Source organism: Tetranychus urticae, chromosome 2 (assembly GCF_039701765.1).
Source record: "Tetranychus urticae isolate SD_2017Ah chromosome 2, NJAU_TeUrti_SD_1.0, whole genome shotgun sequence".
In the NCBI taxonomy this organism is placed as follows: Eukaryota; Metazoa; Arthropoda; class Arachnida; order Trombidiformes; family Tetranychidae; genus Tetranychus; species Tetranychus urticae.
In genome coordinates this window covers 19908321-19933527 of record NC_142959.1, presented here as the reverse complement: position 1 = coordinate 19933527, position 25207 = coordinate 19908321, and the positions used below count along the sequence as shown (strand labels likewise).

Below are 25207 nucleotides of genomic sequence, written 5' to 3'. Positions count from 1 at the left end.
GTTTTTATTCTTTCGCATCCTCCTACCATAGCATCCTTATTCACATTTATACTCTCAATTATGCTCTAATCTATTTTATTTTATACTTTAACTGTTCTAATTCATTATTTTGTCAATTAATAATCATTAAAAAATTGTAAAATGGTTCATGTGAGTTGTCACCTTTATTAATTTTATTCCAATATTAACTGTCAACCTTTCTAATAATCTGACGATCTCGTTATCCACAGATAATTATCGAAGGAAACATTGGAGTCGGAAAAACAAGTTTACTTGAAGCCATGAAGGAAACATACGGTTCCAGTGTCAAGGTATTCCCTGAGCCGGTTAAAAAGGTTCAATGTTGTGCAGGTGAAAATCTTCTATCGTTAATGTACAATGACCCAAAACGATGGTCATTTACCTTTCAAAAGGCAATTGCTTTAGCGATGATGAAGATTCACATGGAAGCCAGAAAGACTACCGATGCTCATACAGTCACAGAGAGATCAATTTTTGGAACCAAAATAGTCTTTGTTGAACATCTCAAAAACAAGTAATACTGAAATAGAACCTAAGAAGTTAATATTTATTACATTTTCACGATAATTTTTATTTCCATCCCTTTCAGAGGCCTCATAACCAAAATGGAACACTGGCTACTAGAGGATGAATTTAATTTTTATGTTACTCAGTTGAAGGTAAATCCTGATATAATTGTTTATCTTCGAGCCCCACCTGAAGTTTGTCTGAAGCGGATCCAAGAACGAGGAAGACCCGAAGAGAAGAAGATTACATTGGTCAGTAATTCTCAATTTAATCATATTCATTCAAGTTTAAATGTAAATTTTTATTCACTTTATATTCATTTCAAAACAGGATTATCTTAAAGGACTCCACGATCTTCATGAGCGATGGTTGGCTCCATCTTGTAACCACTGTCACAATGATATCTCAGCGAGTAAAAATGTTATTGTGATCGACGCAAATCAATCGAAGAGTCAGATGTTGACCCAACTTAGATCATTTGAGGAGAAATTATTCAGTGCCCAGTAAATTGGTAATATTGAGTTGATTCTTGGAAACTATCTAACAGCTCTTAAAACCTGTTTCTCGTTTAAAACCATTTAGCAACCTGTTCCATTGAAGATACTGTTTAACATTAACAATTATTCTTGTTTACTAATTAAATTAAAATGTCCTTGAGTATTTTTTTTCATTAAGTTTAACCGGACATCTCAAGGTAAACAAGCATGTTAATCCCATGATGTCTGATCATAAAGATGAACAGTTTGAGGGAGAGAAAGCAATCTGAGAGTAAATCACAGTTTACTGGAATCAATCGAAGCCTCAAAATTTCTTTACATTTAACATGTAATCTTGATCTTCAAACTTGCTAGTTGTTAAACACAGTTGTTTCGGCAGAAATCGTCGCGTTTATCTTGGAAAGGATTCGATCTACTAATAAAGGCTTTCTCAAGCCCCCTCTAAACCATAGTAAGAGCTCAATATGTCAGTCTCTTCCATAAATAATTGAACAAACATTACTAATTACTGAATCAAGCTGCTGAAAGTATCGGACTTTTAAAATACAAATAATTTAGAATCTCAGAGTCTGTTGAGCTTTTCTGGTTTTTAAATTTAAGATTATCTATTCAATAATTAGAAAATCTAGTGAATCAATGAAAATACTGTTCCGAGTATTTTATTAACAGGATTAAGTCCACTAGGACCTAGTAGCTTGTATCCATCGCCTTCGGTTTCAGCTTTAAATATTATTCCTTCATGTCGACTACATTATACCTTGGATCACGCTCGGCATCCAACACCGATATCACATATTTAGCTCTGACTTGCTGTTTTGTTCTGTCTTCACATGACCTGTAAAATAGATAAAAGTGATAAATAATTTTCAATTTTGCAAATCTTAAGATAACTTTTTTAACCAATAAAAACCAAGCAAGATCAATATCGTCGTAGAGCATGAACTCGTACTTCAGCACGAAGAGAGAAAATACTGACATTACCTTAAATAAAAATGAATGCCAATATATTCAATGTCAGATTGTTCATCCAAAGTTTTAGGTTTTCATAAACCACTTATCCTTGGAATAGGACAGCAGATGAATTCGGTATCACTAGGAATATAACTGAAATTTTTGATCGTCCATAAGTTGAATTTGGTAACCGGCAGCAAGCTAATAGTATGAATTTATGGGATCAGACAAGTTTGAGCTCTTCTATGGTATGCAGCTTATAAACTAATAAGAGACAAGCTGGTAAAGTGTGAATCAAGAAAACACTGCTAACTGAAGAAAATGCCAGAAACAGAGGGGAAAGAGAAACACATAAAAAATCTAGCAACAAAGAATTAAATTATGATGACTAGTAATGAAACAAAGAGAGAGAAAGAGAGAAAGAGCAAGAGAAAGTGAATGATGAAGAGAAGGTGAGATTGTGTGAGCGCAAGACGTAAATAGAGTCATACCAATCGCAGTATAAATAAAACCAATCGTATTATAAACTAAACCAATCATAGTTTTGAGCTCCATCCTCTTGGCTCCTCTACTCTCTGTTATAAATCGTAATAGAACGCGAATCCTCAATACTGATTGGCTTTTAATATTTCTTTATTTTTTCTTTTACTTTATTTGTGTCTAAATTTGATCATCTATTTACTTTTGTTTGTGTCTTACCTTTAACAATTTGACTGTTTAGCTTTTCCTTACAGTTGCTTCCCATAGAATCTTCTTTGATGCCATCATCTGATCATTCATCAACACCCAATACAACTTCGCCTTCAATGGAACAACGAAAAGGAGACTTTAGTGTATATGCTGTCCAAACAAGACCCAAACTTGTCGCAGAAAAGCCTGGTCTTAGTGAAGACGAACTGCAAAAAATGTTAGAAGCTCGATGGAATAATCTGTCAGATGATCAGAAGGCAGAATATTTTGTTCGTGAAACTAATGGTACAGACAAGACGTCTGCTGTAAAATCACCGGTTAAACAAGAAGCAGCGGCTCCTCGAGGACGAAGGCGAAGTAGTGAATTAAGATTGAATTTTGAAAATGGTGATGCCTCGAAATTTCGTGAATTGACGAAGAAAGATGCTGCAACCCAGTTAGCAGCTGAATTAGACAAATTGTTAGCCCCTGTGCCTTGTGATCAAAGACCACAATTAGAAGAGGATTTTTGTGGTTTTAACAAATTATTCAAAAAATTTATAGATGGAACAGGCCCTTCCTTAGTATGGGACAAGATAGAGCCTCTGCAATCTGATGCAATAATCAATTATGATTCCCTTTCATCGCCAACTGTTGATGAAATTCGTACCTTGTTAACGAAATTGGTTGTTGTTAAATTAAATGGTGGTCTTGGGACATCAATGGGTTGTGTTGGACCCAAATCATTGATACCAGTTCGCAACGAGTTAACTTTTCTCGATCTTACAGTACAAAACATTGAACAATTAAACAAGGCTTATGGTGTTGATGTACCTTTGGTTTTGATGAATTCTTTCAATACAGATGCAGATACTCAAAAAGTATCCAGAAAATATCGAGGTTGTAAAGTTTCAATATACACCTTTCTGCAAAGTCGATATCCTCGGTTGAACAAAGAAACATTACTTCCTATTGCAACGTCCATAGACAGTGATCCAGAAGATTGGTATCCACCAGGTCATGGTGATTTTTATGAAAGCTTTGCCAAATCGGGTTTACTTGCTGATTTTCTTGCTGAAGGTGAGTTAATACGACCAATGTAATTAAAATTGATTAACTAATGTTTTCATTTTTCTTCTACAATTCACAGGTAGAGAATATGTTTTTATTTCTAACATTGATAATCTTGGAGCCACAGTTGACTTGAATATATTGAAATTTTTGTTGGATGCTAAACGAGTAAATAGACCATCATTTTTGATGGAAGTAACGGACAAAACTCAGGCTGACGTAAAGGGTGGAACCTTGATTCAATATGAGGGTAAATTAAGGTTATTGGAAATTGCTCAGGTTCCCAAGGAACATGTGGATGAATTTAAATCGGTGAAAAAATTTAAAATCTTCAATACCAATAACTTATGGGTTAGTCTGGAATCAATTGATGGTTTACTAAAATCTGATGGAATTAACATGGAAATTATTGTCAATCCTAAAAGTTTGGAGAATGGTTTAAATGTAATCCAATTAGAAACTGCTGCTGGTGCAGCAATGAAAGACTTTGAAAATCCAGTTGGAATTAATGTGCCCCGTTCTCGATTTTTACCGGTCAAAAAGACTCAAGATTTACTTTTAGTGATGTCCAATTTGTATTCACTTAATCAAGGTTGCCTCAAAGTGAATCCAGCTCGACCTTTCCCAACTGTTCCTCTAGTTAAATTAGGTGATGCTCATTTTGCCAAAGTTCGAGACTTTTTATCTCGATTCGCTTCAATACCCGATATGCTAGAGCTTAATCATTTAACAGTTTCTGGAGATGTTACTTTTGGACGAGGCGTCAAGCTTCAAGGAACAGTTATTATTATTGCAAATCACGGAGATAGAATAGATATTCCTGCCGGTTCAGTCCTTGAAAATAAAATTGTTTCAGGTAATCTTAGAATTTTAGATCACTGAGATTAATCAGTGAAATGCAAGTTGATTATAATCTATTGTTTTGGATCTGATAGTTTTTTGCTGTTTTAAATTATTGTATTATTAACGTGTCCTATTATCTAATTATTGTTAATGTTCATCCCCTAAAAATTTTAAATTAAAGTAATATTTAGTATTAAAATTTAAATCGACGATTCATTTATTGATACGGAAGGAAATATAAAACGGACTAGCATTTTGTAATCTTAAATTATTTAATGACTCGATTTGTCGGCAAATTTAAGCTGAAGAATAGGAAAATGTTTGACAAGAGAATTAAATTTGATCTCGATATTATCTAATTACATCAACTAGTATGTTATATTTATAAACCTTAGAAGGCTCAAATTCATTTCAATCATAAGAAATCTCAAGACTTACATTTTCAACAGAGTTAATTTCTACATCCTAATTTTTCACTTTTAAGACTTGCGTTTAGTATTTTTCCTGGTTGGGTCATAATCATAGGTTTTACGAAGTGGGCCAACTCCGGATCTTTCAAATTGATTTAAATATTCGTTGCTTATTTTTCTAGCAGCCCGGTCTTGTAATGTCGTTTTCCAAGCACCTTTTATGTCAGTCCAGCTTTGTGTAACTGCGTTAAAAATACCTCTTTTCTCTCCTTTAGCTTTTGGGATTGTAGGTGGAATTTTAAGAGCGGCTCGAACCTTAGGATTTAACATGATTAAACTTTGAAGAATCGAAATCGAATTCGACGTAGCCCAATATAAACCAATGGCTGCGGGCATTTTTGTAGTGGCATAAAAAATAACCAAGGGAACTGCAAACATTGAGCCTTTTTTCAAAAGATTTTGTATCGGGCTAACAGTAGTCTGAGCTGTGATTGCACCTAAGTATAATAAATTTATGTAAATTAATTAACAATTAGGTTAAAGTTTATCGATATTTTTATCTATGGATTTAATAGATGGTAATCTTACCAAATTCAACTCCAATTTTCATGATACAGAATAATGTCAAAGCTGTCACTGAAGGTAAAATGTAAGTAGGATCTGGCACAGTTAAATCGAAGAAAGGACCAAAGCCACCATCTTTCATCACTTCATGTCCTGAAGAAGCCATTCTCCGTAAAGTGACGAAAAAAGTACCAAAAACAGCAACCTGAATGAGTAAGAAGTAAGAAATATAATTAAAATAAACAAAAAAAATACAAAATGTTTTTGGTACGAACCGAACAAAGTGGAGCTATCGCCAAATTTTTAAATTTAAATGCATCAGTAGAATGGTAAACTTCCGCCAACCTGTATGTTAATTTCATCACTAGATTTTCATGAAAAAAGATATTCAAAGATTGTTAAAATATAATTTACAAAATGGAAACAATCGTCAACTCACTTTGCTCTTTATCTCCTCTCAATTCGGCGTCTTTTCTCAGTTTCATAATTTCTTGAAGTTTAGGTGAAACTATGGCCATTTTAGCAGCTTGCTCTATTTTAAAGATTCAAGATTTAGAATTAGTTACCAAGATTGATTAAAACAGATTACAAAACTGACTTTGTGAGAAAACCATGACCGGGGTTAATATGACCCGTCCAACAACCGTAGCGGCAATTATTCCATAAGAGTAAGGCATGTAATTTTCGCAGAATAACAACATACTACAAATCCAACCTAAAAGATGACAGAAAAACTATTGAATCAAAAATGAAACATGCTGAAAACCTCAAATTACCTGTAGGAAACCAATTAGACATATTAAAAGTCTGAGCAGTGATCGGACCAAGTGGAAGAAGTTCAGGGGGCAAAGGTGGTTCAGGGATAACAAAATCTTTTAGTAAATCCGTTTGCTTAACTGCAGCATCTGAAGCCAGCTTGCGAATAGATTGATTTACACGAGACAATGCATGATTACAGATCAAGGCATCACCAAGTAAAATTTTAGCGGACCTGCCGTTCAAACTAATTGCAGTTTGACCTAGCGAGATAATCCGCCTAGATAACATTTTAAACTAATTTAATCAAAACAATATCACATCAAGCCAGAAAAAATATAAACCACGAGAAGACAACAACAAATCTAAACTAAGGGCATCTTGTGACTTTTAAAACAACTAAAACAAATCTAATGAACGATCCGATGCAATGTCTTATATTTAATTATTTGTAAGTAAACATTGATTTCTTGAACTAATAAAGGTCGTTTTTCTATGAACAGATTAATTGATGGACTTTGGAGACTTCGTGTTTCGGCGTTTTGTTACTTTGTCCTCTGGAGATGAACTTTTCACTGGCTGACACTTGATTGATTAGCGTTTTAAAGAGTCATCATTTTTGCCAAGAAATGGAAATAGAAATGGATGAGACAAGATAAAATGTGAGTAAGATAATAAACTTTTTGTTAACAATTCTCGCTATTTAATCTAATAAAATAAAAATCGAATCAATGATATTACATTGTAATTCGGCTTTTATTTGACTTAATTTGATGACTCATGACGCAATTCAGGTAACCATATCAACAAAAGTAAACAATAAATACTAAACCAAAAACCTGACCAATCAAAATTATGCATTCAAAAACCACTAAATTCAAATAAATCTAATAATTGAATCGACTTTGAATATTGTACTGGACATTCTGAGTAGCCCTTGTGAAATATAAAATACCCAAAACTGGCTCTGTTTATCAGTCAACTCATCGTCCAAAAGTGCTCTTAAGTATCTCTCAACTGTCTCCCTCTAGTGTTTCCCAATTACTTCATTCGGAAGAGTGAGTTTTGGGTTTTCTCTTCCTCTTTTTTCCTTTTTTTAAAGTTGCTTTGACAATTAACTTGATCAAACCTCATAGTTCCCATCGATTGGAGGGAAATTTAGAGAGCGCAATTATTTTGTTTAAATCCAAGACAAATAAAGATCGCCATATTTAAGGGACTTAAAAGTATTATCTGGTTATTTTCACAATTTACATTTAGATTGTTGTATCCACTGTTAATCGGCAACCCGGTTAACAGAGAGAACACACACTTCACTTGGGTTTCCCGTTAATTCGACAAGGAAAAACAAATAAAACAAAAGTAATTCACATTTCCATTTCCATTTCAATTTGTTCATTTCTTGAAATAATGGATATGCTAACTGTTCATAAGCAACATGTCCGACTGTTTAAGTTTAATCAAATGTTTACTGGTTTCATAAGTTTGGTTATTGACTTGCTATCACAAGAAATTGCAATCTGTTGTTTGAAATTCAGCTTTTCAGCAATTCAAGCTAGAGTCAGCTTCTCAATAGTTATTGAAACCTCTGTTTAACTTTTAGTCATATAAGTAACAACCTAAATCGTCATTCGAAATATCCTCTTTTGTTCTCATTGAAACTAATTTTTCTTTTCTTTTCTTTTCCCACCAGTGGAGCCTCATCGATCGTACAACAATCCCAGCAGTTCAACATCGGATAATTTATCTGCCACTAATCAGTTCGCTAACATCACTCCAAAAGAAGAGCCTGTGTCTCCTCCCGCATCTCCTAATCGCAACTATCGACGAGGACCTATTATTGTCTATGGTGGTGGCTTGAAATGGAACTTTCCAGTCCGTTCTGACATTGATTCTCCTCCTGTTTCAAATGGCACCAACAATCCTGTTGCTGGTTCAACTCCTCATTCACCCACTCAGTCAACGAGTTCAGTGCCTGACCAAAACCTGGTTCCAGTTAACCCTGTTTCATCACCAGAAGCTACTTCTGTACCTTTGACAAAAAACCAAAAATTTAGGCTCAAAAAAAAGTTGTTTTTGCAGAAGCGAAGACAAATTGCAGAGGAAACTGGCATTATCTGTCCAGTTGAGCAAAGATACTTGCTGAAACAACAACTAAATGCTGAAAAAAGAGCTAAACTCTTCTATCAAAAAGGTATGGAAGAAGCGATCGCTGTTCAAGAAAAATTAAAAGATGTAGATATCAAGCCTTTCGCCATAAAACAGGAGCTTCAAGGAGACACTGAAATCCAGGATGCGTTTCAAAAATGCAACGAATTTTTATCTCGCGCTGAAAGTATCGCATATTTTGCTTTAAAATTCAATAAAATGCGAGCATCATCAGATCCATCAGTCCCACCTCTTGGACCTGAAATTGATTCCCCTAAAGATTATTTGGAGAAATTTATCTTGAATAAAACTGAATAGAAAACAATAAAATTGCCATTTTTTAAACTAATTCAAATTTCGACTCTAATATTCTGTTTAAACAATGAAACACGATTTTTACGCGTAGGCTCAATAGATTATCAGTTTTAATATCAGTCAAACTCAGTTCAGATTTCCTGAGACAGAAATTTTCAAGTTCAACTGCAATTCATGAAAATAATGAATAATACAAAAACATATTGAAAGCTTCAACAATTTACTTATTTACAGTGACAGATGACAATTGAATGTTACAGGTGAAGCACTTTTAATGTAAAAGAAACAATAATATTACAATAACAATAACTTAATAGCAATACATGGCAATAAGTAGCTATAATTATGAGAATGTATTTTGATCGTAAATGGTTGTAACACATTATTGTTGTCAACTTTGCTGAACCATTTGAACGGCTGTGAAACATTTTTGAAGATAAGTTTCAACCAACAAGAAAAAGTGTAACTTTGATTGTGACAGTTTATGATCATCATCAGGATAAACTTGAATCTGATAATTAATGGTTCCTTTGGAGACTTCCTTAATCAACGATTTGGTCAGCAACATTGTATGTTGAATATGAACAAACTCTGTAAAATAGAGAAACAAAGAAAATGAAAAATTCAATTCAACACTCAATTTGAATGTTGTCTTTTTGTATAAAAAAGCTAGTCATTTGTTAAAGGTTGTCTGATTGTTCAGATGTTGGCTCTTTGATTGATCAACAATCAAAGTCAACAGGTATTAATAAAGTCAACATTTGAATCTATTTGATTGTAATCTCAATATCGACACATTGCTACATTATAATATATTGATAGGGAAAATAGTGAAACAATTATCCAGACTAATAATGTTATTGTGAATACGATATTAGATTTTTGGTTTTCTGTATTTTGTTTCATCTGTTTGCCTTATTTTAGCTTATTAATCAATTACCATTTGCAGTTCCATGAGCAATGAGGAATCGTTTGTTAACCAATTCATCAGTTTTGAGAAATAAATTATTCAGATCATAATTTGAATTGTATTGATGAGCACTTGGATTACCAAATAAGTATTCAGCTGAAAGAGCATCTATAATGAAATTAGGCGGAATAAAAGAGAATCAATTAATAGTGTAAAGCAATTAAAATATGTGTGTGTATAAAGATTAAGCATTAACCAAATTTTGATTGATTAACTCTTGACAGTCAATTTGATTACCATTAGCAGGTTAATAATGAATGCAAATGTACATTATGCATGTATAAAAAACTCAACTAATGATTGATGCAAAGACAAATGAAACTAAACATTTTTTGCACAATCAATACACAATTTAGCGTCAACATTAATCAATTTACACTTATCAACCATTTTATTATAATAACCATTATGAGCCATTAATTTAATCAAATGTTTCAAAGAGTGAGAGAGATAATTAAATAGACTGGAGTAAGAAGTAAATCAAGTTAAACCTCAAACCCAAACCTGAAACAACCCAATATTAAACCAAAAGTTGATTATAACCAGATTTAAATAGTCAAATGTAAGATCATTGAAGTCAGTCATTGAAATATTGTCACGACTTTAACCCAACAAGACTCAGTTTTTTGTGCAGCAAGATGAGTCCATTTAGGTTGTCTAGAGTCTGGTGAAGGGTGAACCGATCAACATTAGCAAATGAAAAAAGATCAAATCAAGTTTAGATTCAACTTATTTTTGAAACATTTTGATTCAGTTTAATTCCGTCAGAATGATGCAGAGTGATGATCCGATAATGCCTTCTAAATCCTTGACTCAAGTCTGCTAAAGCAACTGATTGAGCATGAAAAGATGAGCATTAATTTAACTGTTGGTGATAACATTCCCTGCGATGAAGTCCAAGTGACCAAAAATTATCTCGATGAAAAAAAGACAACAAAGTTTATCTTTATCACCACCATTCATTGCCAGCATCATCTTGTTCATCTGTCCATCTAATACATTAACTCACTCTTGGTTGAACCCAATTCTTCCGAATCAATCATTTTGCTTGAAAAATAATTTTCACACATTACTTGAGACACAAAAATGCACAATTGATTGAGCAAGTTCATTGAAGGATGATAATAATGATAACAAGAAATGAGCAAAAAGGATTATCATCATCATTACCAGCAGCCACATCATCATTATCATGAGTGAACAAAAAGTGAACAAATTGAAGAGTAAAAAAAAGCGTCGAAAGAATCAACTTAATAATCATTTTAGGTTTAAAATAATCCAGAGTTCAATTTTTCTCCTCGAATCAAATTAATGACCAAAAAACTATCACTCTAATTACTTCAATTTAATAATTGAAGAAAACACAAATAACGAGAAAAGTTAATCTTTTAAACTGTCAACTTGATTAGGATATGTTAACCATTTGTATTGATTAAAGCAATTTGAAAAGTAGTGAAAGTCACTTTTAAAGGAACCAGAAAAAAGTTTCGCTTTTTTACCAGTTCGTTGACAGAATTGATAAACTGATTCTTTGTCTGCCCTCAAATGTTGACCATTAATCTTGCCTTTAATTCAATAAGAATGAAAAAAAGGTCAAATGAATAAGAGAAGAAAAAAATATCCGAATGAAATAATAAATTAGTCAATTACTTGAAATGAATGAAACGAATCAAGAGCAACTTGTTTTAATAACGAAACATTTAAAGGTTTAAAGTTGAATGAAGTATCAACTGATTGTATCATCGACAGTGAAGAGACAAATTTCCAACATGGAATGGAAAAAATCAGTAAAAATGTCTCGATTATCACGATGACCATAAATGGGTTTCCCTGATATTGACTCGATACAAGTTGGTATCAAATTTCCGAATCATATTTACTCAGAAAGGGAATGAAAAGATATCAATTGTAATGCGAAAAGATTGAGCTCAAGTTTTCACTCCCAGTTGAACTAGGAGTTAATGCTAAAAGCCAAAGGGCCAACAGTCAGATAATAATCATTTCCCAAGTGTCAGTTGTTATCTTAAAATGTTCCCATCATTATCATCATGAAAGGTTATTTCCTTTTATTCATTACTTTCATTAAGACGGAGAAAAAAAACTGGAAAAGCCATAAATTGATAAAGAATCAGATTAAATTGAATGCCAATCATTAATATTATTTTTACCTTTTCCTTATCCTTTTCCTTTCAACGCTAATTAACTTGCCAAATATTATCAGGTTAAACAGGTTTATTGAGGAAACTTGATGAACCCATTTCACAGGAGTTTAACCTTTGTTTTGTTTTTCAATAAACAATGATTTATGAAACCATCGAACACTTAATACAATTTTTTTTCATGAAACATTAATCGACACACAAAACTGGACCAAAATGATGGCCACTTTCATCAGATTCAACAATAACTTCAATTGTTGGTTTTCGCTTGAAAAATAAAGAAGTGAAGATTTGGTACTTTTGGCCACTTTTTTCCTCTTCATTTTCCCATTTCTGTTGATAGTTTTTTCTCCCCATTAAAAGCTATTTCCTTTCAGAATCCTTTTCTTTTCTGATAACTCAAAAGATATATTATTATTTATTGATAACATTTCTTTTCAATCATCACTCAATCATTTTCTACTCCCAGTGAACAGAAACAGAAAGCAAAACATGAAACCCAAAATAACCACAGGAACTCTTTTTTTCCTTTTCCTTCTGAATTTCATTGAATCTCTGAAGTTACTTTTTCTTCCTACTGTATTAAAAGCATTCAACATTTCGAGATGTTTACTCTTTACTCAGCAAATTATAAACAATCAACAAATGTAACATCAATTGGTAGCCATCAGTTTCCACCAATTAATTGAATTGCTAAATTGATTTCAATTGTTTCAAAAACTCATTCAATGATCGACTCAAAACTTGAAGATGAAACTTGAAGGTTGATGGAAAGCTTGGTCTTGAATTGGAATATCTTGAAATCCAAAATGATGAATTCTAAAAGATCTTGGATTAGGAAACATTTCTGGATATTGACCTTTGGTTTGGCTTATTTTTCCAATCATGAATTCAGATTTGACATTCTTTGATTTGAGCATCAACTTGATCAGTGAATGTCAGTCTACTTGATCAATATTCAAAGTTGCTTTTGTCGAGCAAATTGTATTCAATATTATTGTGATATTGATTGAAATACCAATTATTGCATCAATAATACAGAGAAAAGATTTTGCTATTCATGTCAATCTAAAGGAACGAAAAGAAAAGTGAAACTGGCAGGGGATTTCAATGGTTTCTCATCTTAATGTGATTCAATTAATTTTGATTGTTTCTCTCAATCCAATTGTCTGTTAATAATTAATGTTGATATTGATTTGATGGATCGTGTTATTAATGTTGATTAATGTTGCGACTATTTTTGTTTCTTGTTGGAATCGACACTAGATTTGGCTTTGCTTGAGATTTGGTTAAAATGGTGAAAACAATTGATTTACCCATTAGTCTCCAATCCACAATGGGTGACTGACCAATGGTACAACCAATTAAACCATTCTTGTCCTGTGAGATTGTCTCTAGTGCAGTAAAGGCTGAACTGGCTGAGCCCCAAAGAGCCACTCTGCTTCGATCAATGTTACCCAAAAGCGAATCAATTAGATCAATGATAGCCAATTGATGATCGTAATTGACTTTTGACCAGCGATAGTCACGCGAAGTTTCCTTTGGATTAATCTCATGTAACTCTAATTGAACATAAACATATTCCTTTGAACTTGACAGATAATGGCCCCAATTGAGGTTAAATTTTTCACTTAAAATAAGGTCAACCATTGGAAATCTGTTTGTGAGAGAAATAAGGATTTAAATTGCAATTCGATATAAAGGGTAAAAAACTTACGATTCTATGACTAAAGGATAGCGAATTGCTTCCTCTTCTTCTTCATTTAAAACTTCCAAATGTTTCCTTGGAGGTGGAACAAGAACTTTAATGTTCAATCCTGAATAAGAAAATTGAATTGAGAAAACCTTTTAAAACTAATGTTCAACTTATTGAGTTTGTCAAGTTTCACATTCTTCATTTTACATTAATATTTTGACAAGAAATGAGTAAACCTGGAAAACAAGTAAATCAATTCAGACATTATCCTCATTCATTTACTTTTAATAAACAATTCTGAGAATGAAATCTTTCTCTCATCAGTTTTCCATGTTAATATTAGAGCAAATGACAACAGATTTGATCTTAAACTCTGCACACAGCCATGGTCAACATGAAGGATAAACTTACTTCTTGAATCATTGTCAATTGGAAGTGTTAAGTACATTTCACTAGGCATTCGTTTGTCCATTAAAATCTCTTCAAATTGTTTATTATCTTCAATTGTCCAAACTGTGAAAGAAAAATAATTTTAAAGTTTATTATGTTCAATTTATAATCAACTAAATATGCAAAGTTGGTGGAAATAGTGAAAAACAAAATCTAAATAAACTGAATAAAATGAAATATGAGATAAAAGAAGATGATTCAATGTAAAAAATGGAAACATTGAAAAGGATAAAAGGCTAAAGGAATATTAATCACTCCCAGTGGATAAATTATGATAGAGTAATAGACGGTAAAACCTTGATTAATATTTGATTGTTGAAATTAATCTGCTTACCATGAGTGTGATTAACTGTTGAATAAATTGAAGTAAATACTTTTCTTGGTCCGAGGCACCTTAAAATATAATATTCTGTTGTTGGGCTAAAATAAGCTTCATAATAACCGCATCTGGAGGTTAGGTTACAAGTAATACAATGGGGTAACCCTGTTGTACCATTGGCTAAGCTCAACGAGTAAAGATGACTTTGAGCCGGTTTATCAATTCCAGTTGCTTCAAAGTAAATTACATCTTCAGTTGTTTGGTAAGAAAGCAATCTCTTGACATCATAACGTCCATGGGTTAAAAAGTTTCCCACCAAATTAAAATATTTATCCTGAAAAAGAAAAGAACAAAAATGGGAAATTTAATTTTCTAAATTTTAGATTCAATTAATCACAAAACACTCTTGAGTTAGACAATTTAGTCTCAAGTTTCCTCTATTCAGATTGCAATTGATTCAGTATTGTAATTGGGTTAACAATTTCATGATTGTTCCAATTTGGAGTTTCTTTTTGTTCGTTTCAATTCTTGATTCAATTTTGTACAATTGAAACTATTTAATGAAACTGAAATGCTATCAATTTGATTATATTGAACAATGTTGCAGGAACAATTAGTATGATAATGATGAGATGAAAGGATTGCTGATGAGGATTGTAGTCATTGATGTTCAATGTTGATTGGAAATGCAAACGGAAGTTAATAGTTGACTAAAAACGGAAGGTAATTCCTATTAACTAGACTTCAATTGTTATGAAATGATTAAATGAAGACAAAGTGTTTCCATCAAAGTAAACACTTGATTAAATGAAACAAATGATATTGTCGCGAGTAAAAGCCCAATCTTTCAATAGGAAACAGTAAAAAAGCTGAACAATTAGCTTCGTTCATTGATGAAGATGAAGTAAATGTTTCATTGTTGTCAACCTTTTCAATTAATAGATCAATTGGATTCTTTTACCTTCTCAATTACCAATTCATTAATGGTTAACAATGAAGCAATTACAATGAAAGAAATTAGTTTTTCCTGATTAATAAACTTCTGTTTAGTATTCCATTCAAGTGAAATGTTTATTACAATCAAATCAACTTTAATTGCTCAATCGATTGAGACATTTTTGTCCACTTTGTTTGAACAAATCGTTTGATGAGCAAAATGTTTCTTCAGTTTTCCCATGAAAAATGGATTGAAAGATTGAAAAGATATTTCTGGACATTCGAGGACTTACTTGAGGATTAAAATGAGCTATATGATGATATTGTCCAACCTTGAGGTCAGGCTTGGGAGTAATGATGAAATGTTTGGATGGATTGTCACGAGTTAATATTGATTGACCGAGATATTTAACTTTATTAATACTGTCACTGATAACGTTGGACCGTCGACAGGACCAGTTATCGTTAGCTGAACAATTGACTAACAGGGAATAATTTTGACTTCGAAAGGTCCAAACAACGATCACGGTTGACGGGTCACTCCAAGCAACGTAAGTTAAATATTTATCTTTACCAACCAGTTCGTTTGGTTCGTTTAGTTTTCGAAGTGAGCGGTTTGGATCGTTAAACTTGGTAAACCAAAGAGTAACCGTTGGTATTGTTCGACCAGCCTATCGATGAATAAAATGAAAAAACGATTAGAACGAAGCATAAAAACTCGAATATTAACTTTATTCGTCACTCAGCGCGCTGCTAACTCACGACGAAATTCAAATCCAACAAAATCTAGAATTTTTCGAATCTAGAAATAAACCATTTTCTCAATTGGAAGCAAGAGATTGTTAGAGACGAAATTTATTATATCTTCAAAATCAACAAACTTCTAAAATGAAATTTCGAATTCGTTCCAAGAAATTTTCTGCTTCTCCTTAAAACGTCAACTTGTAAATTCGCTTTCATCAATCCTAATGATTTGAAAAAAAGGAAAATTTTTAAATGATAAAACGATTCAAAACTCGAATATAAACTTTATTTGTTCCAAAACTCGAGAATTCGGGACGAAATTTAAATCCATCGAAATCTAGAGTCGAAACGCAATAAATCTTTTTGAATGAACAGAGACGGAATAGATCGAATTTCTTTGAAATCAATTGGAATTTCGTAAATAAAGCTTCGAATAATTTGAATAATAAATTCGTTTCAAGCAGTCGCGATTGGATCTTCGACTTGTTAATTTTCATCGATTGTTATGATTAACGGAATCGCATGAAAAGAGACGAAAAATTTGCATTCAATTGAAATACGAAAATGATCATTTGCACATTTCCTACGGACATTTGAAATTTATTTTCATTACGAGATAGTCGAAATGAGACGCCTCGAGGTTGCTTTTATTGACATTGTTTTTACTTTCATGACAATAGCAGTGAACCAATTGATTACTCTTCGAGTTTGCCATCATGTTCAACATTTTCACCTTTTGCATTCTTCCAATCGTAATAACAAGCAACTTGGATCACCTGAAATGAATTTTATTTTCCAGGCAAAAGACAAATGGCGTAAAAATGAAGCTGACTCAATGACTCTGGGAGTGAAAACAAACAAGTGATAAAATTTGATGGATAAACTGATCACAGGGTTGTAAGTCTAAATAGACAGAGAAGTAATAATGATTGAGAAAGGTGACAAAGGAGGACAACAGAATGAAAGAACAATAAATAACAGACTTTTCTATTGAATTGACAGAATTGGCTGAAATATTGGTTACAGAACTCAGATAAAAATAGAAGAACAAGAAAAAATCGAGTTTCGAGTTTTACTCTTTTTTTTGTTCCTTTCGTTTGTTTGCATTTTTATTGTCTCATTTTTACTTGCTGTCTGTTCACTGTCAGTGATAACTGTTAGTTGTTTATTTTATCACCAAAGAGGATTAACCATGAACACGATGAAACAAGAGTTGAAACATATTTCAGATAACGTTCATTGAATACTAAAAACTTTTCACAGACGTCAATGAAGTTCAAATTAGAATTGAATTTTCATTGCAACTTGGTTGATTGAGGAAATTTATTTTGCAAAAATTTATCACAAAACTCATTCTACCATTCAATTTCAATTCGTTTTTTTTACAATATTCAATATTCTCTGGGATTCAATTTGATTTGTTTATCGATTTTTACTCTCTAAATGTCCAGGTCAGATCGATAGTCTTGATTCATACATTTTGATTAAGGAAATGAAAGAAGAAAAATATTGAACATTTCGTTTCTCAACTATTTTGGATTGTTGAAATGAAGAGTGAAAAGTTGAGCAAAATAAATGGAAAATGAAATGTTGGCAAAAAACTGTTCCGATTGAGAAGGTTTGAGAATTCAATATTTTTTCTTCTTCTCTCATGAAAATGAAAGAAAAGAAATTGTATAACTCAGTTAGATTCAATGGAAATTCAGGCAAGAATATAAGATTGACAAGAAAATTAAATTATTTATCCTTGAATGTGAATTGAATTGATTAATTTCATTATTCTTTATTATCATTGTAATCATAATCAATCATTTTCATTGTGATTATCATTTTAAATGCAAATGAATCGTTTGATAGGGAAAAAAGGTAAAAATTCAATTAGAAAAAGAAAATAATCTAAAATCGATTCTTAATTCCATGGTTACCTTAGCATAATAGATGGAGTTGGATACAGGGAAGGAAGGTAAAGGATGAGGCCAAAGTGAGGAATAAGTCATTTCCATCAGTTTGATATTACCATGAAAATGTCAAACAATCAAGACTAACAAGTTATCTGCTAAAAATAATAATAAACTGATAGAATGCTCAATGAATCTTGTTTTATCTGAAACAAAAAATGCTCATTACATCCTGTCTACATGGTAAAGGTGATGAAAAAAATGATGAGAATTCCTTTTGACAGGAACACAATTTTGATAACAGAAAAAAGCACGTTTTAAACAAACTGAGTTTTCCTTTGAAAAAGGACAGTTTTTTCATCAAAGATAAAGTTGATTACAATGTGTTGCAAGTTGTAAACAAAATCATTCAAAATTCACTAACTCAACCTTTGACTTACTGGAGTCGAACAGTCCATCAAAGGTGAATTTCGAGTTGAGTTGAATGTGGCTGAAATTTCCAATGAATTATAATTTTCCATGCAAAACTAAACACTTTTTAATGAATAATTTTGTTAAATCAAATTGGCTGCCTGATCGCTAAACCTCTTTCGAGACTTGCTGAATGTTGTCAAAGGACAATTTGATCAACAAAATCTTTGGAAAATCGTTAGTTTGAGAAACTGGAAATGAGCTGAACCTCAAAACTATCGATCAGCAATCAGGATTAATAACTGCAGTGCGAATTGCAAACGTAAAACTTCGAAGCCAGATATTCGTCTTGCATCGTCTTTCGATTGAGAACAAAAACTATCTCTGAATTGAGTTTAGCTCAAATTTTTAGCTCTTTTTTGGCTCTAGTATTTGAGTTGCACATAATTATGTCCACGATATGGATAGACGATAACCAAATGTGATTGATTATATTGATAGACGTAATTGAGACTTGATAAGCGCAAAACGAAAAAAAAATATTTTGATCAAGAGACTTACCTTTGGATATCTTTGATAAATCACTTGCGGTGGCGAATCTAATTCACTTTTAGATTCATAAAGATTACCGTAAATATTAATTGGACTGAGATCAACTAAGGTATCATTGAAAGTTGCATAGATCAACGAGTTACCATCTTTAGATAACCAAAAAGCCTCAGTTAAACCTAAAAACTCTGTTTAACCCAAAAAAGGGGGAAAACATAAATTGAGTTAATACAAAGAAAAGACACAAAACCTGACAGACTTACCTTTGTAAAACCAATCAGGTAAACCATTGTAGATGGCAAGTTTACTTCCAGTTTGAGTTAAACGTACAGGCTCTTTATCAATAGACGGGCAGTAATATATATCATTGTTGTAGATGAAAACCTGTTGAAACAATTAAAAGCTTTAATCCAAGTGGTTGACTCAAAACAAATTGAACAAAAAGACTATCTTTTCCCACTTAAAACCATTGACAGTTTCAAAATTGTTTTAAATATTTCCTTAATTCGTATCAATAATGTATTAAAATCTTATATTTTAAATTGTTTAATCTTTAAACACTTTGTAAATGATATTTCAAAGTGTTTGCCTTTCAATTAAAAACAATTGTTGACATTTCTCAAGTGAATTTCAAGTCTTTTCAATTGCTTCAACAAAAGATTGTTTTAATGTTGAATCTTCAATTAAACAGTTTTATCCTTTTTTGTTCAGTCAGATATGAAAATTGGTTTTAGATGTTCATTTCAAATTCATTCATAATATATTTCATATCATTCTTTACCTTCATGATTGGTTTAGCAAGATCGATATCATTTGAAAAAAAGAAAATTTACCATTCGCTTGGCTTTGAATTCCTGCTGTTATGGTAATAACATTTGATAATGAAAAACAATATTTCAATGAACATTACAACATTGAAAAATATCATTACTTGTCATTGATATTACTCCTGATACAAGATTTACTAGAATTATTTTGTTTCATCATTCACTTGGTTCAATATTCCTTGGCAACCATGAGATAAGAACGACAAGGAAGATGCTGAGGAATGAAGAAAATGAAGCAAATTTTTACCTTTCCTTTTTACCTTTCCTTTGGTAATCAATTTATAAGTGAACCTCAAATCATATGGATTTACTTGATACAGAAATCATTTTGGATAAAGGATTAAATTGTTTCCATTTTTCTTTTCAAGATATTTTCAGCCAATTTTACTCTTCTTTACCTTGTTAAGAGGAAAATGTTTTTCATGGTTTATCCATAAAATAAATATAATATTTACTCTTCAAACTGAATCACTTTCATAGGAAACTGATTTGTTACCCAACAGTGTAGGCAGAAAGCAATAGAAAAAGCCTTTTAAGGTGTGATCAATAAAAAATGAGACTAACTTTGAACAATGATATTTAGGTAATTATTAGGTTTATTTTATCAAATTTAGTTTTAATTCAATTATTGAGAATTATTAATTAATATTAGGCCAAACTAGCCCATAAATTCGATTTCAATCCTATTTATTAAACGCTTAGAGTGAGCGGTGTAAATTTTAAGTAGTAAATTTCAAGGCATAAAATGTGTGCGCAATAAAAATGGCACTAAATTTAAATCCTTTTAATTAACGAATTAATTTGAATTGAACATTGTTTTTGGGTGCAAATGAAATAGAATGCTATTTGAAATAACGTGAGTGAGTTTCATCCCTTTCGATTGAATTTTTCACCTTAAAAAGTGACCTCAAAGATGAAAAACTTGAAAAATTAAATTTTTATCCGTAAAAAAGGCCACTTTTTAAGGTGAAAAATTCAATCGAAAGTGATGAAACTCACTCACGTTATTTCAAATAGCATTCTATTTCATTTGCACCCAAAAACAATGTTCAATTCAAATTAATTCGTTAATTAAAAGGATTTAAAGTTAGTGCCATTTTCTCTTGTATGCCTAATCTAATGTGAAAAGCCTGAACCGACAAAAAATTTTGCGCTTACTTTTAGCGTTGACTAAATAAGATTGAGGTCGAATATTTTGATCGAACTACTCATGGGCCTTTGTCAATTCTTAATAATTGAATTAAAACTAAATTTGATAAAATAAACCTAATAATTACCTAAATATCATTGTTTAAAGTTAGTCTCATTTTTTATTGATCACTCCTTACAGTAAAAAACTTGAACCAATTTTTTATTCAATTTCACCAATCATTCCTAACAAACTGTATTAACTCTCAAAGTTTAACCAATTTGACTTAAGCTTTGGAGTCATCGAGTTATTTTCAATTATTAATGTGTTGAGATAACATTTGAAACTGAGATCAAACAGTTTATTTTGATGCGTTAAGTTAATTTAATGCTAATAAATCTTCATTTCATCAATCCCGAGTGTCGAGATATTTCAGCCCTTTGCACCTTTATCAAGATTTATGCTATTAACCTGATATTAACATGATGGACTGAGATGGAAGATACAAAATTCCGAGAATTCGATATCTTTGCAAAGGTGATTGAATGGTTGGAGAATGTCTTTGGGTCAAGTTGATTAAAGTTTATCGAGGAAAGAAAAAAATTGTCAAATTGTAATCTTGATGATGAAAATATTTGCTCGAGGAAAAGTGTCATTGCTTGTTGTCAACAATTAATTGAAATGTTACTTTCTTTGTTGCTCTTTGAGAAAAGGTTCAACCTCAATGTTCATGTACTTGGTTACAGATTGTAATAGATGATAGTTGGTGAAAAGATATGAAGTGAAACTTGTTCATATAGTCTTTCATTTCTTTGCTGTAAAGGAATCTTCTTTTTCCTTCTCTTCATAATCATCATGAGAGGAAAGAGGAAAAAAATGTGAATTGCCTTAAGGTTTAAGCAGAAAAGTAAAATTAAATGCAATAATAGTGTCGATAAAAGGTTTTTGATATTGTATTTCAAGCGATTCCTTTTCATATTCATTCAGAACTTGAGAAACCTTTACTCTAGTTTTTATAATTGCATGAGAAAATGAGAGGAAAATGAGAAGAATCAGAATTAATGCATAATAAAAATATCTTGTTCTCTCAAAGATTCAGGTTACATTAACAAACATTCACTGTTGAAAATGCCATGCATGGTGGAATGAGGTGAAATCGTGCTAATTCAAGGGAATAGGTTAAGTAATGGTAAGCAGATGCTTGCAATTGTAAAATGTTTATTAGGATCAAATCAAAAACCTTCAAATTTTATCACTATATATACATTTAATTCAGATTTCAACACTTTTACAATTGAAATGCAGCATAACTCGATGATGTACATTAAGATATGAACAAGAATTGAAAGAATCGGATATAGAGAACTTAACAGAGCAGCTAAACAAAACAAAAGATCTGCCAGGAGAACCTCAAACGCTTAGAAATAATGCCAACAAACAGAAAATTTAGAGAAAAAACCAGAGACTTTTATATAATTTCATATCAATTATTGTATCAATAATTTCAATGCTAACATTTTTCATTGAGTCTCTTTTTGTTGATAATTTGTTCTGCGCTTGTTAACCTGAACCCTTACTCGCACTTTCTCTTTGTAATTAAAAAAATATACCCAGAACGGACGAATAGACCATAGTAGAAATTTCGTCCAAATTGAACAAGTTGTCCCAGAACATTGAAAAATAAATACATCGGTTTCACTTTTTATAATGAATTTATTCGTTTAAAAATCGAGAATACATGGTATTTTGAATGAATTTGAAGTTGTATGAAAAATTTTTGTGCTAATAAAATCACAACTAACAGAGGTTAAAAAAGCAAATGGAAATTTGGATCTCAGATCCAATGCGTTAAAGGGCTACTGTGATCTCAAATCACAACTAACAGAGGTTAAAAAAGCAAATGGAAATTTGGATCTCAGATCCAATGCGTTAAAATGCTACTGTGATCTCAGATCACAACTAACAGAGGTTAAAAAAGCAAATGGAAATTTGGATCTCAGATCCAATGCGTTGGAGGGCTACTGTGATCTCAGATCACAACTAACAGAGGTTAAAAAGCAAATGGAAATTTGGATCTCAGATCCAATGCGTTAAAGGGCTACTGTGATCTCAGATCACAACTAACAGAGGTTAAAAAGCAAATGGAAATTTGGATCTCAGATCCAATACGTTAAAGGGCTACTGTGATCTCAGATCACAACTAACAGAGGTTAAAAAGCAACTGGAAACTTGGATCTCAGATCCAATGCGTTAAAGGGCTACTGTGATCTCAGATCACAACTAACAGAGGTTAAAAAAGCAAATGGAAATTTTGATCTCAGATCCAATACGTTAAAGGGCTACTGTGATCTCAGATCACAACTAACAGAGGTTAAAAAGCAACTGGAAACTTGGATCTCAGATCCAATGCGTTAAAGGGCTACTGTGATCTCAGATCACAACTAACAGAGGTTAAAAAAGCAAATGGAAATTTGGATCTCAGATCCAATACGTTAAAGGGCTACTGTGATTTCAGATCACAACTAACAGAGGTTAAAAAAGCAAATGGAAATTTGGATCTCAGATCCAATGCGTTAAAGGGTTACTGTGATTTCAGATCACAACTAACAGAGGTTAAAAAGCAACTGGAAATTTGGATCTCAGATCCAATACGTTAAAGGGCTACTGTGATCTCAGATCACAACTAACAGAGGTTAAAAAGCAACTGGAAATTTGGATCTCAGATCCAATGCGTTAAAGGGCTACTGTGATCTCAGATCACAACTAACAGAGGTTAAAAAAGCAAATGGAAATTTGGATCTCAGATCCAATACGTTAAAGGGCTACTGTGATCTCAGATCACAACTAACAGAGGTTAAAAAAGCAAATGGAAATTTGGATCTCAGATCCAATGCGTTAAAATGCTACTGTGATCTCAGATCACAACTAACAGAGGTTAAAAAAGCAAATGGAAATTTGGATCTCAGATCCAATGCGTTGGAGGGCTACTGTGATCTCAGATCACAACTAACAGAGGTTAAAAAGCAAATGGAAATTTGGATCTCAGATCCAATGCGTTAAAGGGCTACTGTGATCTCAGATCACAACTAACAGAGGTTAAAAAAGCAAATGGAAATTTGGATCTCAGATCCAATGCGTTGGAGGGCTACTGTGATCTCAGATCACAACTAACAGAGGTTAAAAAGCAAATGGAAATTTGGATCTCAGATCCAATGCGTTAAAGGGCTACTGTGATCTCAGATCACAACTAACAGAGGTTAAAAAAGCAAATGGAAATTTGGATCTCAGATCCAATACGTTAAAGGGCTACTGTGATCTCAGATCACAACTAACAGAGGTTAAAAAGCAACTGGAAACTTGGATCTCAGATCCAATGCGTTAAAGGGCTACTGTGATCTCAGATCACAACTAACAGAGGTTAAAAAAGCAAATGGAAATTTGGATCTCAGATCCAATGCGTTGGAGGGCTACTGTGATCTCAGATCACAACTAACAGAGGTTAAAAAGCAAATGGAAATTTGGATCTCAGATCCAATGCGTTAAAGGGCTACTGTGATCTCAGATCACAACTAACAGAGGTTAAAAAAGCAAATGGAAATTTGGATCTCAGATCCAATACGTTAAAGGGCTACTGTGATCTCAGATCACAACTAACAGAGGTTAAAAAGCAACTGGAAACTTGGATCTCAGATCCAATGCGTTAAAGGGCTACTGTGATCTCAGATCACAACTAACAGAGGTTAAAAAAGCAAATGGAAATTTTGATCTCAGATCCAATACGTTAAAGGGCTACTGTGATCTCAGATCACAACTAACAGAGGTTAAAAAGCAACTGGAAACTTGGATCTCAGATCCAATGCGTTAAAGGGCTACTGTGATCTCAGATCACAACTAACAGAGGTTAAAAAAGCAAATGGAAATTTTGATCTCAGATCCAATACGTTAAAGGGCTACTGTGATCTCAGATCACAACTAACAGAGGTTAAAAAAGCAAATGGAAATTTGGATCTCAGATCCAATACGTTAAAGGGCTACTGTGATTTCAGATCACAACTAACAGAGGTTAAAAAAGCAAATGGAAATTTGGATCTCAGATCCAATACGTTAAAGGGCTACTGTGATTTCAGATCACAACTAACAGAGGTTAAAAAGCAACTGGAAATTTGGATCTCAGATCCAATACGTTAAAGGGCTACTGTGATCTCAGATCACAACTAACAGAGGTTAAAAAGCAACTGGAAATTTGGATCTCAGATCCAATGCGTTAAAGGGCTACTGTGATCTCAGATCACAACTAACAGAGGTTAAAAAAGCAAATGGAAATTTTGATCTCAGATCCAATACGTTAAAGGGCTACTGTGATCTCA

The 25207-nt window shown here is 32.4% G+C and overlaps 5 protein-coding genes and 1 long non-coding RNA gene across 7 annotated transcripts in view; 3 read left to right on the top strand and 3 right to left on the bottom strand.

The window, feature by feature from the left end:
• Positions 1-9: 9 nt before the first annotated feature.
• dnk (deoxynucleoside kinase) lies at positions 10-1183 on the top strand. The gene is made up of 4 exons (XM_015938855.3): positions 10-150; positions 231-535; positions 611-779; positions 859-1183. The coding sequence occupies exons 1-4, from the start codon at positions 142-144 to the stop codon at positions 1033-1035; spliced, it is 660 nt and encodes a 219-aa protein (XP_015794341.1). The 5' UTR covers positions 10-141; the 3' UTR covers positions 1036-1183.
• A 355-nt stretch (positions 1184-1538) lies between these two features.
• On the bottom strand, positions 1539-2367 carry LOC112539908 (uncharacterized). Its single transcript, XR_003083886.2, has 2 exons — positions 2007-2367; positions 1539-1860 (listed from the first exon to the last, which is right to left on the bottom strand). It is a non-coding gene; the product is annotated as an uncharacterized LOC112539908 (long non-coding RNA).
• A 149-nt stretch (positions 2368-2516) lies between these two features.
• Positions 2517-4764, top strand: LOC107370851 (UTP--glucose-1-phosphate uridylyltransferase). The gene is made up of 2 exons (XM_015938807.3): positions 2517-3725; positions 3796-4764. The coding sequence occupies exons 1-2, from the start codon at positions 2735-2737 to the stop codon at positions 4596-4598; spliced, it is 1794 nt and encodes a 597-aa protein (XP_015794293.2). The 5' UTR covers positions 2517-2734; the 3' UTR covers positions 4599-4764.
• LOC107370785 (mitochondrial inner membrane protein OXA1L) lies at positions 4753-6651 on the bottom strand. The gene is made up of 6 exons (XM_089267707.1): positions 6310-6651; positions 6132-6248; positions 5973-6065; positions 5809-5897; positions 5558-5738; positions 4753-5466 (listed from the first exon to the last, which is right to left on the bottom strand). The coding sequence occupies exons 1-6, from the start codon at positions 6578-6580 to the stop codon at positions 5039-5041; spliced, it is 1179 nt and encodes a 392-aa protein (XP_089123833.1). The 5' UTR covers positions 6581-6651; the 3' UTR covers positions 4753-5038.
• A 621-nt stretch (positions 6652-7272) lies between these two features.
• On the top strand, positions 7273-8786 carry LOC107370890 (uncharacterized). Of its 2 annotated transcripts, none has more exons than XM_015938854.3 (2): positions 7273-7347; positions 7983-8786. In XM_015938854.3, coding segments are annotated over exons 1-2 (774 nt in total). In that variant the 5' UTR covers positions 7273-7346; the 3' UTR covers positions 8756-8786. The 2 variants fall into 2 exon arrangements, with proteins under 2 accessions (XP_015794340.2, XP_025018499.2); XM_025162731.2 differs by having other exon boundaries at positions 7273-7651.
• Positions 8787-8955: 169 nt separating this feature from the next.
• LOC107370846 (inactive dipeptidyl peptidase 10) overlaps positions 8956-25207 on the bottom strand; it is a 36996-nt gene continuing 20744 nt past the window's right edge. Inside the window, exons 8-16 of the mRNA XM_015938798.3 lie at positions 19148-19268; positions 18897-19072; positions 15576-15953; positions 14362-14680; positions 13989-14090; positions 13599-13698; positions 13198-13538; positions 9693-9830; positions 8956-9343 (exon numbers count right to left, since the gene is read on the bottom strand). Coding sequence (XP_015794284.2) covers positions 9144-9343; positions 9693-9830; positions 13198-13538; positions 13599-13698; positions 13989-14090; positions 14362-14680; positions 15576-15953; positions 18897-19072; positions 19148-19268 — 1875 coding nt within the window. The 3' untranslated portion in view covers positions 8956-9143. The remainder of the gene's footprint in view (positions 9344-9692; positions 9831-13197; positions 13539-13598; positions 13699-13988; positions 14091-14361; positions 14681-15575; positions 15954-18896; positions 19073-19147; positions 19269-25207) is intronic.